We start from the raw sequence: 16,793 nt of genomic DNA on the forward strand, positions 1-16,793 counted from the left end.
TTTTAAGATTTTGCTAATTCGTAGGAATCTCTACATTCGTGAGTGTGGTTAGGGGAGGGGCTTCAGTATGGCTTTTATAATTCTCGTGCGTTTTTGTACAGTTAACATGAAATCATATAAGCCACCTTGTAAGAGTTCTTGTGAGAACCAAATATGGTTATTCTATGGCATCACTGCAAAGAACATTTTTTGCACAGTTATATTTAAAAGTGAAGATGGGAACTCCTTGAATATTATTTAAATAAGTAGCATATAAATGCAGGAACTAGAACGGAATTGCGCTCATATAGGGGCCGTTTAACTTTCACTTCGTGTCAGCGAACAACAGGCACTAGAGGAGGAAAGAACACTCTAAGGAAACATGGAGAAAACCACTAAGGATCACCTGATCGACACTTTTGACGATTTGGGAAAGGACGATCATAAGAAATTTAAGCTCAAGTTGTGCGATCGAAAGCAAGAACCGCGCATCCGCAGAGCTAAGATCGAGAAGACCGAAGACTCGCTGGATCTGGCAGATCTGATGATAACCCATTTCACTTCGAACGGAGCGGTTGCAGTAACACTCGAAATTTTAGAAGCCATTGCGTGTAATGAACATGCAGAGGAGCTGAGAGAGAAAACAAAACGAAGTAAGTGAAAAAAGTGTTAATAATTAACCAGGCAACACGTCTGGTGTGTATTATGTTACTTATTAACTCACTATTACTGATATGAAAAATGAACCTTAATACAAATTATTTTAAATGTATGAGTCAAAATCTGTCGATAGTGGAACAAGTTTCACTGTCGTTTTCACCATTATTACAACAGAAAACCTGCATTTTCGTGGGTTTAAATGATATTTTTGTTATAAGAGAAAATTAAAACAACTTGTTTGTGACAGCTGAATGTTACAGTTTTGACAAGCCAAACATGTCAGTCTCAGTTGTTTAAAAGATTTATACAGTTTTCAAAGTTTCATGATTAAAGTGTGGTTTAATTTTCTAATACAATTTTTTTATTTGATTGATTTGATTTGATTTCTGTAGGCACCCCAGTGGCTCAACCTGAAGAGGTCGACCAAAAACCAGCACCAAGTGATCTGAAGACTGTTGACTATCTGTCAGATGACTGTCCGGAACATTTTACTCCATGCAGCCCAACGTTTAAAGACAAAATTCTCAAAGAAAAGGACAAGGAGGCAAGTATCTTATTTTCACCAATGTTGTAAGGAAAAACAATCTTGTATTTTGTCAATAATACACACCTTTGGGTTTGTTTTTAGATTTACAAACAACTGGATAAATCCAAAAGAAAACGCTTGGCCCTGGTTATTACCAACATAAACTTTAAGATGACTTCTATGAAGAGAAGCGGTGCAGAGAAAGATGAAGAGAACATGGAGTGCCTGTTACGGCAGCTGGATTATGACGTTGTGAAACATAGAGATCTCTCTGGAAACGTACGTTAGTAAAATTTATTAAAGTAGAAATTGCTCATTTTACAGCTAAAATCTTTGTGTTCTGTTCTGTTCTGTTCTGTTCTGTACTTATCACTTCATTTTTGGTGTTTGGTCTTCATTTATGTAACAATGTGCATTTCATTTGCCAGCAAATGGATGAAGCCATCAAGAAATTTGCTCAACGAGATGAACATAAGAATTCAGACAGCACCTTTGTGGTTATAATGTCCCATGGAATGCTGGGTGTCATTTTAGGCATCAATTATGATAAGGAAAACAATGACCTCTTCCCTATTGATAATATCTACAAGCATCTGAACTCAGTGAATTGTCCAGCTCTGCTTGATAAACCAAAGGTTATTCTTATCCAAGCCTGCAGGGGAGGTAACTTAAATGATTCAAAATACAGTCAATTGACATCATTACCTTCATTGTGTTCACTAAATCTTATTTCACATATGCTGCTGATTTTCAGAGGAACATGGACGTGTGTGGAGTGATGGAGTGCCTCAGGAGCCAATGGGAATAGAGGCAGATGACTTTGTGCACAAAGAGAAAGATTTCATCTCACTGTTGTCCTGCACCCCCGGTGAGTATTCCGAGACACAATCTTGAGATCAGTTGATGTTTTGCAGTGTCAGAGAATTAGTCATGTCTGACTGAAGGTTTTTATTATTAAAGTTACTGAGTTGTTTTGCAGGTTTGCTAATTCCATGCTCCACTATTGAATATTCTTTACAGAAACCAAATCCTACAGGCACGTTAAGTTTGGAACATTTTATGTCAGGTGCATACTGAAGGTGTTTAGGAAAGTTGCACATGAGGATCACATTGAGGAATTGTTCAGGAAGGTAAATCAAATGCTGCTGCAAGTTGAACAACGTCTGTGTGAATTTTTGTTACAGTTGAATCACGGTTATATTCCCTTTTTGCAGGTTATGAGATGCTTTGAGAGTGATACACGTATGGGGCCCTACAAACAAATGGTGTGTAAAGACAGAGCAACACTGACCAAGCTCTTCTACCTTTTCCCTGGACTCTGAAGGCATACTTCAGTCCTCTGTGAATTATAGCCCTGTGGCATATAGAGTCTTCATGTCTGTTGTACATAGGCCTGAACATGCTTAAGTTACATTCCTGTTGCGGTTGAAAAAACGGGTTCTTTTACAAACAAGAAAAAAACGAATTGATGATTATTCTGTCCAGATTGTAAACAGGGCTGTTTGTATGTTTCCAACATATGATTGTCATATTATTTTATCATTATGATTAAAATGTTTCTATTAAATTGATACGATTTTCCCATTAGGAGTGCATTTACTTGACTGAAATGTCTGATGGTTATGTTGTACTTAAAGGCATTCCTCACATCAACCATGTTTGCAAGTAAAATTGGAAATAGCCAAACAGAAACATGCAGTATGCTTACATTATAAACAGAATAAAGAGTTGTCACAGGTAGATGGGAACAACTTTTGTTTTAAGATGCCTCCTGAAAGCATGAACGAGTGAAACAAACACTTTATACCAAAAAAGGACAAACAATTGAGTTATGTTGAAAAGATGCGGAAGATGTCTGTGAATCAGAATGCAAAGACCACGTTGCATGTACCATGTTTGTTTTCTTCTAAATATATACTGCATCATCCTCATTTAGGTGCTGTTCCTGTGAAGTATGACTATCTTCTCAGCTTTACTATGTGAGGTTGAACTGTTGGCTTCAACCTGACTATTGCCTCCGGGCGTAAACATGGTCTTTGCGCTGCAGCTCCTTGTGTGTTTACTTGTTCAACTTGTTTGCAGGTGAAAGTAAAATCTGTCATTCTATTTATTTACTCACTCTAAACCTGTATGACGGAGTGACTTCTTCAGAACACGGAACAATATTTTGAAGAATGTTGGTAACAAAACAACATTAATTTGTGTTTCACTGAAGAAAGAGTTATACACACGTTTTTGAACAACGTGAGGGTGAATAGATGATGACAGATTTTGATCTTTTTATCACTATTCCTCCGTAAAACAAGTGAATGTAACAAACTATTTTGTTAGTTAACTGTCTAATAATTCTAAAATGTATTAGTTCTCACCACATAAATATACAGTTTGCTCCTTTATTGCTTTCTTTGCTTAAGGTAGATTAATGGGACATCTTGTACCACAGCGTTTATGAAAAGTGTTGAGATAAATCTGGTATACATGTCAAGTCGATTCCAAAACTTGATCTAGGGGAGAGCGGAGCACAACGTCACACTTTTTTTTTAGCTCAATCACTCAAAAAATACTTGAGCTTGATTAATCATATTTTTTACACAAGTCACATTCACATCTCTGCTACAAATGAACACATAAAGTTTGTTTCTGGAACCTATGGCTCGCGTACAATTACAGCAAGGGACAGAAGTGCAAACGTCACAACTTACCCCATGGATGGGGTTTATTGTAACAGATAGGGTTAGTTGTAACACTTGCTATAAAATTCTGTTTGAACATAAATAACTCAATATTATCCTGTCTATAAATGTGGATATTGTTTGTGGATTTGGTGACTTACACGCCCAACTGAGAGATAAAAAAGTTAAATATATGATGAAGAAATTTACTTTGATGCTGCCAAAACACTCTTTGTCCAATATCTTCATAGAAACTAGCCAAAACTTATCATATATTCACAGATGACCGTCATCTGGCAATGAGAGATAAAGACCGAAAACACAAATCGCTCGACCCTGTGTACCTACGAAAAACATCCGTGTTAATGGTGCCCCAGAAATATCAGTTGCTATCATTCCTCCAAATATATTTCTTTGGAACAACTTGAGTGCGAGTAATTCATGACAGATTTTTGGGTGAACTATCCCTTTCAGATTTGAAAAAGTACAATCTATCTGGCTTTATAAGTCACTTCAACTTAAATGTTGCCCATGTCTTTACATTACTTTACAGCAACTCATCAAAATATGTTAAGTTACATCAACTTAAACAAAAATGTAACTTAGGTCAGCAAAAAAAGAGAATATAAAATCTTAAAATATATAACAAAGCTCTTGTAGTGTGTTTAAATAATCAAACAAATTTATGTTCAAATATTAATTTATATTGTGAGAACTTGTGATTTTGAGTTACCTGTAATAAAAAGGGGCTTGCCTTACAATTTTAAGTTGCCTTAATATAAAGTATGTTGTAAAAGTAGTACGGCTTTTACAAATGCAATAGTGATGTACCAGATCGTTTAAGCTAAGTGATAAGTACATTTGTGTTGGAGTCTCCACCTCCTATAAACGCCATACCTTCAAGCCACGTCTGGTTTCATTCTCGTTACAACGACCACTGGAAGAGGCAAGTAAACCTAAGCAAACATGGTGAAGACCCTTAAGGATCACCTAATCGACACCTTTGACGATCTGACTCAGGATAGCGTAAAAAAATTCACAAGAAAGTTGTGTGATAGGAGTCAAGAACCGCGCGTCCGCCGAGGTGCCGTCGAAAAGATTAAAGACTCGCTGGATCTGGCAGATGTGATGGTGGACACGTTCACATCGAAGGAAGCTGTTACAGTAACAATCGAGATTTTACAAGCTATTGGGTGTAACCAACAAGCAGAAGATCTGAACAAGGCCACGGGACAGGGTAAGTAACATTTTAAGGCAAATGCGCATTGAGTAACATTACGGTGTACATGTTGTGAACGAACAAATGTAATGTAAATGTTTGCAACGTAAAAGTGAACAAAGTCCGAGAAGACGGAAGTTATTTTTCTGTGCATTCACAATGAGGTTGACCTTAGCCTAATATAAACGCCGATTAAGCCTTAATGCAAATTATCAATTATGTTGATTCATTTATCAGAGATTTGGGTGCGCCTTCGCTCCAAGTCCACAGTTGAGTATCAAACCACGCGTTTAATTTATGAACTCAATTAATCTGATCACATTTCTGAAATATTGCAAATATTGCATACACCATTACATCTGTGTTATAATCGTAGCATCGTGTTTTCAACGTATTTTAGGCTACAATTGACATTTTTCTACACTTTGCAGACCTCAACTCAAATTTACTTTCGATTTCGGCTTCGAGTCATCAAAGTCAGCTTATAGCGATGTTATAAAAATAATAAGAAGAATCTTAACCAGGACGTAAATGTTATTTAAATGAATATTGAATGGTGATGGTCTAAAGTGATAAAACAACTAAACCCATTTCTGGTCTCATAATGTGTTCATTAAAGGCGTTCACAAAAGGCCTACATAAACCGTTGGATGTAAAATAGCTTTAATGGATTTGTTTGCCTGTCCTTGTGTATTATGTAATAAATGTGATCAACTCTAAGATTAATAGCACGAAATAGCAATAATAGCCTATTAAAGTCAATTTTGTATTTTCAGCTGGAGCCCGTGGCAGCGCCGAGGTTTCACCAGGAAGCTCTAGTGCGCCATCTAAGGGTAAAAATATTAATGGAAAAAACTTGAACTCTTCATTTTGGAAGAGAATGAGTGAACATATACATGATTATAAATTGAACCCTGCCTGTGAAAACCAAGCAAATTTGTTGGTGATTTACTCTTTTCTGCATAAAATCATCCTACATAATGTAAACACGATTGTGTGAAAATATAACCTTGATATCTTTAATATTGACTGAGGAAGGCCATATCAAAGATTGAAATTAATGACTAAAATCAATCTTCAAAGGTCACTATCTCAATTAGATTGTAAGACTTTAGTCTGGTTTTCACAGACTGGGTCACACATAATCCAGGCAAATAAAGTGACATCCTCATAATCTGACTATATGCCATATTAATCTCTTCATAGGTAAACATTTCGTCGATAAACATCGATCACAGCTGATAAACCGAGTTACTAACATAGATGCCATCCTAGATGAACTTCTTCAGAATGAGATCATCAGTCACAACGAATATAATGTAATCCGCTCTAAAAACACCTCATCAGAGAAGATGAGAGATTTATTTGCAGGCCCAATGCTTTCTGCTGGAAATGAAGGAAAAGATGCTTTGTATGAGGCTCTTATGATGTTACAACGTCCGTTAATGAAAGATCTTGGAGCTCAGTGAAATACAAATGAATATCCTGTCAGCCTGAATATTTTTTTATTGATTAGTTTTTATTCTTGTCTTATGAGATACATTACGCAAACAAGTAACTTTGAATTTAAATGAACAATTGTAAACTAAAGCTGTATAAACCTAGTATATAAATATATGGTCTTACAATATAAAGGTACTAAATTGTCATCTTTTTAAAACATTTTTATAACGTATGACAATGGCCATGATCCTAACAATATTGTCTTAGCTTTGTATTTTTATCGATAATCAATAAACAAGCTAATCAAGAAAGCGTCATGTTTTCTATTCTTCTATTACAAATCATTTTAGTTTCTGCAGAATTACAAAATTCACAATTGAAGTATTTGTTGCAAGTTGCTCAAAGTTGTAGATCTCTGATACTGGAGTCAAAGTAACATTGGGTTAATAAATGTAAAATACTGTAGAAATGTCTCTAAATTTGTGTATATTCATTGGTTCATCTTCATCATCAGTAAAACTACTGCAACTCAGACAGATGACTGTACTGACCAATATTGCAGTTATTCCAGATGCACCCCATCACAAGAGTCCTTTGAGTCTATGAGGCTAAGAAAAAATATTAAAAAAGCAGGTTTAAAAACTTCATTTACCAGACCAACATGAAATAATTTACAAATATAAAGACCCTCACATTTTTTGGGCACGTGCAGCTTTTTTGGCCTCTCGATCTTCGTTCTCAGCATAGATCTTCTTATAGCAGTAAATCAACACACCGATCATCCACAACTGCAGGACTATGATCACCACATACATCATAATCTCAGATATAACAGCTGTCAGCTCGGGGTTGGCTGGGGGGCAACAAATGGATGCATTGTGTACATGTATGCATTTGCTTTTATCCAAAGCAACCTGAATCAGTATGTGTGTTTCCTGGGGTTCAAAGCCACAACCTTTGCATTATGCAATTATGCTCTACCAATTAAATTCAGATATGGAGTTAGCAGAAATGCAAATGTATCATTGGTGATTGGGTATATTACGAGCTTGATAATCCTCTTACCCTTTTCCACAACGGTGAGTTCTATTTCTTTGATTATTGTCACATGTTTTTCACCTGGAGAAAGGTACAGCGTGCGGTGGAAGGTACAGCGGTAGGTACCGGTGTCATTATATGTGACGTTGTGAAGGAAGATGGCTCCGATCTGCACATCCTTGGTTCCCATCGTCCCGTGCCACTGTAGTCTTCCCTCAAACTTTTCATGAAGAAGAGCAGGCAAAGGATATTCATACTGGAAAATCTGAAAGACAAAGAAATGATTGAAAGTGGATTAATGTGATCTTCCAATAAATTATTATGGATCTATTCCAGTTACACTAAACATGGACAGTTTTACGCTTTGTTTAATGGACATTCTGTGGGTCAAGCTGACAGGACAGGTCTGCCGATCCCCAAAATCACCATACTAACATGGATAAAGTCCTCCTTTTCAGGTGGTTTGTAGTGCCAGTCCACAATAGCAGAACCAGCCACCTCTTCTCTCCTTTTGCAAGAAATGCAACCCAACTCAAAACTCCCTCCAGCCACAGCCTCTGTCATGGAGTCCACTTCGGCACAGCCAGTTTGGCACTGTGGCACTAAATAATGAGATAAAAGCTAAAGTAGAACGTCTAATAAGCAAGGACTAATTTGGCTAAAATGAAATAGCAAAATGGAAGTGATAAACAGAGAATAGGCCTACCTAACATGGGAGAAGTGACTATCAAAACAAACTACACGATTTAATATCACATTTCCTATTCTAGTGGCGGAAGAATTCATTTAATGATGTTATTAGTGAGTCATGAACAATAAATGATGATAAACATCGTTATATTTGTAGAATAATCTTTTCACGATTGATTTTAGTCTCTCTTTAGAATATAGAGTTGATAGTAAATGTCCATAACTTACCTTGAATAATAAAAAAGATGCTGAGAACAAACAATGAAATAAATCGCAGTGACATATCGACACTTCAAACAATCAAAATGGTGAGTCCAATGTTTTCCTTTGTTATTATCATACAGTAGATTCTTAACCATAACTGGACCAAAAACGTCCCATTTCGTCTTGTTGCGGCTCCAAAACAGATGACTTTTGCGCGCTTTCAATTAGTAGCGAAATTTCACCACAATTCTTCTGCGTTCAAATACTTGAAAAGAAACGCGTTCAAAGTTTTAAAATAATATTCCGTCTGGCTTAATTCAGCATGTGTCTTTCAGCATAGATTTGGCGTTTAGGAGAGCTAAGTATAGACCGTGTCAATCCTTGTGCTTGTCATTCAATACGCAATCCGAGAAGTGAGATTCGCACGAGCGACGTCAAGTAGGCTACACCCGACTTTGTCCAAACCCTCAGATGTTGCATTTGTAGCTAAACACTAAGCATACAATATATAAAACAAACAGGACTGGCTTCTTCATATATCCCACTGAGACATTCCAAGGACCAGCAGCAGCTGCGCACGGTTTCGTGAAGAAATATTGCGAAATACAAAGTACATACATGTGCAATAGATGTTTTAAAATGAGCCTATAATATGGTACTTGTAAATGTATAATTTATTTCACGATCTGTCCAAAAAAGCGCCATCTCGGGATTGTGCTTGAAAAAACACATTTTGCATAACCTACCCCTCCTTTGTATGTGTGACAATACCATATGTTCAAACATATACTTGTTTATTATAGCAACTTTTCTCCGATACCACAAGCAGGAAATCCCTTCTGCAAATATTTGTTAGGCTATATGACAAAGATTTTAAATATGCATTTTTTTAAATAAGTGTTGTCATTTGATGTGAGCATGAGGGTCAATATGCAAAGAGTTGTGTTTGAATCATATTTTACTGGCAAATTAGTCTAGGGTAAATAACAATGGAGTCTACATCATTGATGCAAAAGCCTGCAAGACCTTTAAAGACTTCAAACTACAAAACTGGCCATTGGTCATAACTGCTTTCCTTGAAAATGTTGACATTACTTTAAATCCCACATTATGTATATTTCTCATGCTGAAACACCTGAATTAATGTGGAAATATATGATACATAATTATAATATAAAAATGTTAAATCAATGACAGAAAGTGCAAACTACTAAAATATTTTTACAATATTATTTGTATTAATACATTATCAATATGCTTTTTTATTTGGCTACTTTGTGTTAATAGGCCTATTTTATAAACGTTTTGCAATAGACCTGTAGCTGTGGTTTTAACACAAAAATGTGTTTGGATGTTCATTGGTAGTTTTATTTTGCTATGGCTTATCACATCATCTCCTTTTATTTTCTCTACAAGACACTGATAGATCCAACTATGGGATATGGCTTGCCGATCTTATACTGACGCTCAGTGTCAGTTTACTTAGTCTTGAGCACAAGGCCTTTTCATTACATGGAGAACAAGGTTAATAAAACACTCCCTAATGGAAAAAACAATCTCATCTATCTTGTTATACGAAAACGCTTTTCAACTCTTTAGCACAAGATGCACGCAGCAGGCGTCAAATTCCCGAATTTAACAATGTTTGTGTACAGTGCACGTTTTCCCCACACCTCACCGTGCTCGTTTTGTCAGCTAGGTAGCGTACACGTGCATCCTTTAGTTAAATGTATTTACACTGACTCGTGTCACGCCAGATTGCGTCAAGGGTTTACAGAGTGCCTGATAAACTGACAGTGCAAGTTGCTTGGCTTCCCTGAAAGTCAGACCACCCTCCCAAGGCACAACAGGGTCCACGTGGTCCGTACGCAAGGCGTCCCGCTCAGTTTTCTTGTCGACACCCACAAGCTGGTGAACTTTTATATTTAGCGCCGATCGAGTTTTCAGATATCCAGTCAGTGCCAGCAGGCGTCCAGCAACACAACGCCATGGAATCTCTCCAGTCGACTAGCGCAGCACAACTCATAAAACTTTTAGCCACGAGAGAGAGAGCAAGTGGTGAAACGCTGCCAACGTAGAGGTGAGTCAAGGTTGTTTCATTGACATTTAACACGATCCAAAACTGGATAAAAAATAATCTACAGAACCATAATATAACAGATTTGGTTATATAAAAAAGATAATGTAGCCTAACAGTTACAATATACGCTTGCCTCGCAAAGTCTGCGTGTATTTACCTTGACCAGCGGCATGTAACCGTAAAGTTGATGTAAACAATAATTTTACATGGTGTCTTGAAGGAACGTTTGAGTTTATGAGATTTAATTTTGTCCAGACATATGTAATCAGTTATGGCTATGGGATGACAACGCACATCAGAAATGATTGTTCTAATAATAGTCCTAAAATAAGTTTCCGGCGTTATGTCTGTTTCTCTTTCGCCCCGAAAGCAAGGTGACCCTATTCCTGTCAACGGTCTGAGAGGCATCAGCACATCCGAAAAGGACTACATATCAATTATTTGCAAAATGATAGTTAAAATGGTTGATTCCGCCATTCGAGGTAAGCAGCATGATATAATGTTAACACGCACTTTACACTTGAAGGATTATTTCATTTATCATTTTTGCTAAATGTTCAAACGGTCTTTGCTGGACTCCCATGTGATTATGGTATTCCTCCTTTATTATGAGTTAAACGCGCTACACTTAATGTCCTCCAGAGGTCGCCATAGGCAAATATATTTGAAATTCCTAAAACAAGAAAGTAACATTTTATGATACATGTAGTATTTAACAGGGATCAAATACACTGTAGACTAGACTTGGCACACGTTGAAATTCATTATTATCTTATTGAAGCTATACATTTAGATTTTGTTTAATTACGTTTTTGAATATCTGTTATCTTCTCTTAAAAAGGTAAGGTAACGTTCAATGGTCGAATAAATAATGCTTTAAATAAATATATATGTAAAAGTAAAGAGGGATTTTTTACAAGCCTGTTATTATACGATAACACCCTGTTATTTTGTGGCTGCGGAGTGCGGACGATGAAGAGCAGCCTCTGAAGGATTCACTCTCGACTGTACCATAAAGTGCGTGAAGAAGGGGTGCGTGTAATCGAGAATAGTGTCATAAAATCTTTTTTTCCGATTTTAGCCCGTTCAAAAATAAAACTATTAACTTGATCAAATATAGAAACTCGATGCTTTCGTTTATTGAGGTCAGTGAGTTTTGATATACTTGTGTTGGCGTCTTTATGTACTCTTGTAAACACTCTACCGTCTCATTGGAAGCTGGTCTGATGCGATCTTACTATCTCTTCGCAGCATTTAAACGTAGGAAAAGTTAGTCAACTTAAAATGTAACTGCTACATTGTTTATAAAGGCGCATTTTTCAAAGATCAAACTATGAGCTCTTCGAGTAGTCCAGCGATTGGGATTCTGATCGGCGGACAAGCGAAATCAAGAATAAGAGAAAGTAAACAGAGGACCGTTTTCCCACCGGTATAGTTAGCATGCTAGCCAACTAGGTCGACTGCCTGAATTCAGCTGACCACCTACCAATAGCCTTGTGATGATTTATTTACCGGAGTTTGATTTCCGCGTATGTTAACTTAACAACGGCCCTAAATAGATATAAATAGCCAAAGATAGACGATACATTTGAAAACTGGCGGCGAAAGGTAGTTTATTGTTAGCTTGCCGGCTAATTAGGGGTGCAGATGTGTTCCTGTGAGAAAGTGGATTTTAACATCACCCCACGCACCGTCACCCGGCTGGTGTATGAGGCCGAACAAGATAAAAATAACGGTGGACAGTCGTCCAATGGGAGGTAAGAATTAAAATAAATATATATGAAATTAGAAATATTTGGCTGATAGATTTATGTTGCGGATTTATTTTTGCCAAGTGGCTGCTTTCTAAATGATTCTTAACCATGTACTGTTGACTTTGTTTGGGAACTTTGATTTTGGGACACCCCAATGTCACCCTTGTCCTTGACACTGGATTTTATGATCGTGATCTTCAGGATGATCTCTTATAGCGTAGACTAACGTGAGAAAGTGACATAATTTGTATCTGGTTGACAGAGCCTTTATATATGACTGGTGTTAGTAAAATCATTGTTTATATTTCACTGTGTCATGTTTAATGGTGCAGACAAGGTGAGAGGCCAGTGTTTTAATAGCTTGAGATTGATTTGTGCAAACAAAACCTAGACGTGATTGAGCTTGTTCAAACATGCAAGTAAATAAAGTGGAAGTTCTTGCTCCTTTCATTGATAAACTGCCGTTAATCCTGTTCTGAAGATTTGACATGACTCGCCTAGAGTTTCATCAATGACACGAGTCCAATGAATTTATCAGAAAAATTTGTATTAGTCTGACAGAAATCAGGAACTTGAACAGAATTTCTACACAGTTCACTTACTCAGTCAGATCATTTACTACTTTGAATTTTTTTTTTATTAGTTAAAGTAAAACATCCTTATGATTACTCTTAATTGATTACTGAGTTAATTGAATTTAAGTTAAAGGCGGGCGAGTACCAAAACAACCTTGTAGCCAATCAGCAGTAAGGTGCACAATGCACAGGACGGACATTAGCGGAGCGCTGACGAAAGTGAAAGATGGGGGTAGGGGTGTGTTTGTTGTGATTTGAACATCAACAACGGCTAAGAGAAATCGGACACCCCGCCTTTAAGTTCAGAATGGCATGTTTACTCTGAAAGAAAGTAATGAATAATGGGGACACATTGAAGACACTTGTGTGTTTGGGGTTGATTGTTTCAGTGTAGCTCACAAGCTTGTGGCACCACTGCAATGGAAAAAAACCTTAGCGGTTGTTTTTAAAGGAAGCAGAGCGCAATTGTTTCACCCGTTTCTATACCCACAACAACCCATAAAATTGACGTGCATAAATGTTACAAATAAAAACAAGCTGAGCGTCTGGTGAGATGGGCTCAGTTTTAAACATTTCAACAGGTTTCCTATTTGCATGAGGGTTTACATTGCTTAAACATGCGAGTCAAAAGGTCAAATTGTCTGTAAAGAAAAAGATTCATCACGTACAATGTAAATTGGAATGATAATACGTTAACATGCGTTTATTATTTATTCTATTCATTCTATTCTATTCTATTCTATTATTGTGCAAAGTGTTATTTTCCCATTGGTAGGTATTGGAATGCATAATAATTCCTTGCATGTATTAAAAAGTGTAGGATAAACGGATAGTAAAAATTATTTGTCATGTCCATAAGTTAAATTGTTTTCATGGCCCCATTTACTTCCATTGTAAGTTTCTTATTCTAACAGTTAAAAGAGGAATAAGTCGTCATTTATTTATTTGTTTAGGTCACTGGTGCTGTCAATTAGGTTAATCTTGCATTAAACCTGGAATCTTCTTTTCAAACATAATGGAAATCTTTTTTTTCTGGACCTATTCTAACACACTCTGGAGTGTGAATCAGTTTTATGTTTATTTCCCTTCAGCCTTTCAGTTCAAGTTGTATTTTTGGGGTTTTATTAAACAATAGAGAGGCAGTGACAGGCGAGAGGGGAACACGTTTGGTAAAGTAAGTAATTTGCAGTAATAGATTTGCCTTGATCTGCTGTCGATCCTGTACTCTAATAGAGAGGTTATACCATAAGAATATGGGAAGATGTCCAACAAGACCAACAAATATACATTACATTTCATAAAAAGATATGTTTTGTTTAAAAAACAGAGTAGCCATGGTTTAAAGATGTTAAACACAAATACAGTTTCTCCTCTCTTTAGCAGTATGACCCTATCATACCAGATGTGCAAATCACAAGAACAAGATTACAAAACTGCAATTTCTGTGATCTGTGCTTGTGGCGGTTAAAATAGAGACTCCTTTGAAAGAAGGTTTTAATGTTGAGAAATACAAAGAAGATGGATCTAACATCAAGCAATCATGGATGCAAGCAAATTTGATTCTTCAAATGCTATTTATTCCAAATATTTAGCAAACAATTATTTGGCTATGCCCTCTATTAAGTGGAAATCAGATATTATTTGTGGATATCATTTTAACATCTAGAAGATTTGGATGAAACTAGAGCGGTATGCCTTGCTTTCCAACTAATGATTGTTCATGATGAAGTGTACTCAAAGAATCTTTAAATCCTGGACCATCCTGATTCTAAAACTAAGAGAAAGAAAGTTTTAACAAAGGCGATGGCTGTGACGCCGCCTCCTAAAATCACTGTGGCTGAACCCATTCCCATTCCAACCCTGAACGTTCTCCCTCCATCTTCCGACACGGAGTCATGGTCCTGCTCGCCAAGCCCGCAGCCGCACCGGCACCGATCCTGCAGCCGAAACCGCGAGAGGAAGAAGCGCAAAGTGAAGCAAGAGCAGGTACCAGAGAACCACTGGGATACAGAGAAAGGAGAAAGTGGTCAAAGTTTGTCACGTTCATCTACGCTGTCTCTAATGGTGTCCAATGTAGAAGAGGAGGAGCAGGGAAGCCCCTCTGTGCTTCTCCCACCCCGGTCTCGTTCCCAGAGCTCCTCATTAAGCAGACGTTCTCGCTGGTCTTTGCGTAGCCTTCTCAACAAGGACTCAGATTGTGACAGCACCAGGTCAGTCTGTGTCACTGCTTCACTCTGCCAGTTATACAATATTTGTAAAAAAGTAAATGCCTGATGTAGGGCTGTGCAATTAATCGGAAATTAATCGTAATCGTCAATTTTGGCCTTCAACAATTACAAAAACAAAATAATCAAGGTAAAACGATTATTGTGCCGCATTCCATTTTGCAAGGATCCTCTTTTCTTGTGGTATAAATCCACAGCGCACCCCCTTCCTTTACAGTGGTTCAGCTGTGCTATTTCTTTACATTTATTTTCAGTTGAATTCACAGTTTAAAAGCAAAATTATTTATTTTCTATGTTGTTTAAAAGTTAATGAGTAATCGTGTTAAATAATCGGGATCTCAATATTGGCCAAAATAATCATGATTATGTTTTTTGTCATAATCGAGCAGCCCTAGCCTGATGCAGATTTGTGCATACACGCATGAAAATAGGAGGAGAGGAGACCGTTTTTAGTCCTGTGCACTCTGATTGGATGAAAATGGAATTGTTCTATTTGCATAGATTAAGTTATTTTTAGCTTTGGGAAATGTTCATTATAATTATTATGGCAGAAATGATGTCATTAAAGTTAACTTAAACCTGCATTAATAATAATAAACTTTATTTTATATAGCGCCTTTAAAAGTAACACCTCAAAGCACTTCACAGAAACATATAGACAAAATACAAAAAAAGCATACATTAGAGTAAAAAAAAACTTTTCTTTGTTCATTCTTATTCATTCTTTTGATAGAGTTGTGACATCATTCAGTCCGTACTTGCATTACAGAGAAGTCTGACTATATCAGTTACATTCAAACAATTAACATCATGCTTATAAGTTTGTAATAACAGTGATTTTGTTTATGGATCGAAATGAACACTGACCCCAAAACAAAAGTGTAATCCGACTGTTTCAATAAGAGGATAGAATGATGGATAAAAAGACCACAGAGGACAGGCGATCTTGGCAGCGGAGGGATGGAGGTGGGGCCGTATCTGAGCCGTGTGGCTCTTGCACACATGACATCACAATTACCCACTGGAAGTGTCTGCTTTTTCTAGTGATGTCACCGCTGACCAATCAGGGGCCTATGTTTTGATGCTGCAGTGGGGGCTGTCAGCCAGTGAAAAGGCTAGCTCGGAGAGCAAAAGGTGTTTTATACACACCACACGAACAGCTGTGCCCTTGTCCTTCTCATTTACCAACCGGTTTCGCTGACCTAGATCTATGTGATGGGCTGCTCAGCCTGCAATACGTTACGAGAACTCACCTTGAATTGGTGCCACGTGATCGATTTTACTAGGTTGTGGATATTGTAATTGTTGAGGTTGTTTATTTAGTTATTTGTGTTTTAGACCTTACAATTGGAACAAATCTTGTTCATGTGAGCAAACAACTTTTTAAGGGTTATTTATTTGTAGGCAGCTCTACAATAATCTGAAATTTATGAGGTGAAGATTTATTGCTCGCTTGCAAACAGATACATTTTTAGCTGACTATAGAATCTGTCTTGTTTGCTTAGCAATGTTTGTGGGATGTTTATCGTTCTAAAATCAATATGAGTTCCTGACATGTAAGTCTGCACAGCGTCAGACAAAAAGAGGGTCAAAGTTTGTGTTTTGACACTATTTTAAAATTCCAATATATATATAGATTATAGAGATAGGTATAGAAATAGATTGTTGTACCTTACACTGTTGCACCAAAAGTAAGGATGCTTTTTAAACCCTTCTGCGAAAACATCA

General features: G+C 37.0%; 4 protein-coding genes across 7 annotated transcripts in view; 3 read left to right on the forward strand and 1 right to left on the reverse strand.

Moving 5' to 3' along the window:
- Positions 1–133: 133 nt before the first annotated feature.
- On the forward strand, positions 134–2,752 carry caspa (caspase a). Of its 2 annotated transcripts, none has more exons than XR_008963341.1 (7): positions 134–632; positions 1,032–1,183; positions 1,268–1,444; positions 1,594–1,828; positions 1,920–2,033; positions 2,145–2,295; positions 2,380–2,493. XR_008963341.1 is itself a non-coding variant. In XM_057339693.1 (7 exons), the coding sequence occupies exons 1-7, from the start codon at positions 362–364 to the stop codon at positions 2,485–2,487; spliced, it is 1,167 nt and encodes a 388-aa protein (XP_057195676.1). In that variant the 5' UTR covers positions 150–361; the 3' UTR covers positions 2,488–2,752. The 2 variants fall into 2 exon arrangements, 1 of the variants encoding a protein (XP_057195676.1); XM_057339693.1 differs by having other exon boundaries at positions 150–632; positions 2,186–2,295; positions 2,380–2,752.
- Positions 2,753–4,708: 1,956 nt separating this feature from the next.
- pycard (PYD and CARD domain containing) lies at positions 4,709–6,774 on the forward strand. The gene is made up of 3 exons (XM_057339697.1): positions 4,709–5,074; positions 5,833–5,889; positions 6,263–6,774. Exons 1-3 carry the CDS (start codon positions 4,804–4,806, stop codon positions 6,523–6,525), a joined length of 591 nt encoding a protein of 196 aa, XP_057195680.1. The 5' UTR covers positions 4,709–4,803; the 3' UTR covers positions 6,526–6,774.
- si:ch211-225p5.8 (uncharacterized protein LOC555567 homolog) lies at positions 6,569–9,046 on the reverse strand. The gene is made up of 5 exons (XM_057339696.1): positions 8,456–9,046; positions 7,973–8,139; positions 7,565–7,802; positions 7,193–7,352; positions 6,569–7,107 (listed from the first exon to the last, which is right to left on the reverse strand). Exons 1-5 carry the CDS (start codon positions 8,508–8,510, stop codon positions 7,062–7,064), a joined length of 666 nt encoding a protein of 221 aa, XP_057195679.1. The 5' UTR covers positions 8,511–9,046; the 3' UTR covers positions 6,569–7,061.
- A 2,686-nt stretch (positions 9,047–11,732) lies between these two features.
- LOC130558629 (protein Aster-A-like) overlaps positions 11,733–16,793 on the forward strand; it is a 29,582-nt gene continuing 24,521 nt past the window's right edge. For 2 of the 3 annotated variants that reach the window (XR_008963453.1, XR_008963454.1), the window contains exon 1: positions 11,733–12,268. Coding sequence is in view for 1 of the 3 variants with exons in the window: in XM_057341145.1 (XP_057197128.1) it covers positions 12,159–12,268 (110 nt within the window). In the remaining 2 variants the exon portion in view is untranslated. The remainder of the gene's footprint in view (positions 12,269–16,793) is intronic. The other variant, XM_057341145.1, reaches the window with a different exon arrangement.

This window comes from Triplophysa rosa, linkage group LG8 (genome assembly GCF_024868665.1).
Source record: "Triplophysa rosa linkage group LG8, Trosa_1v2, whole genome shotgun sequence".
Lineage (NCBI taxonomy): Eukaryota > Metazoa > Chordata > Actinopteri > Cypriniformes > Nemacheilidae > Triplophysa > Triplophysa rosa.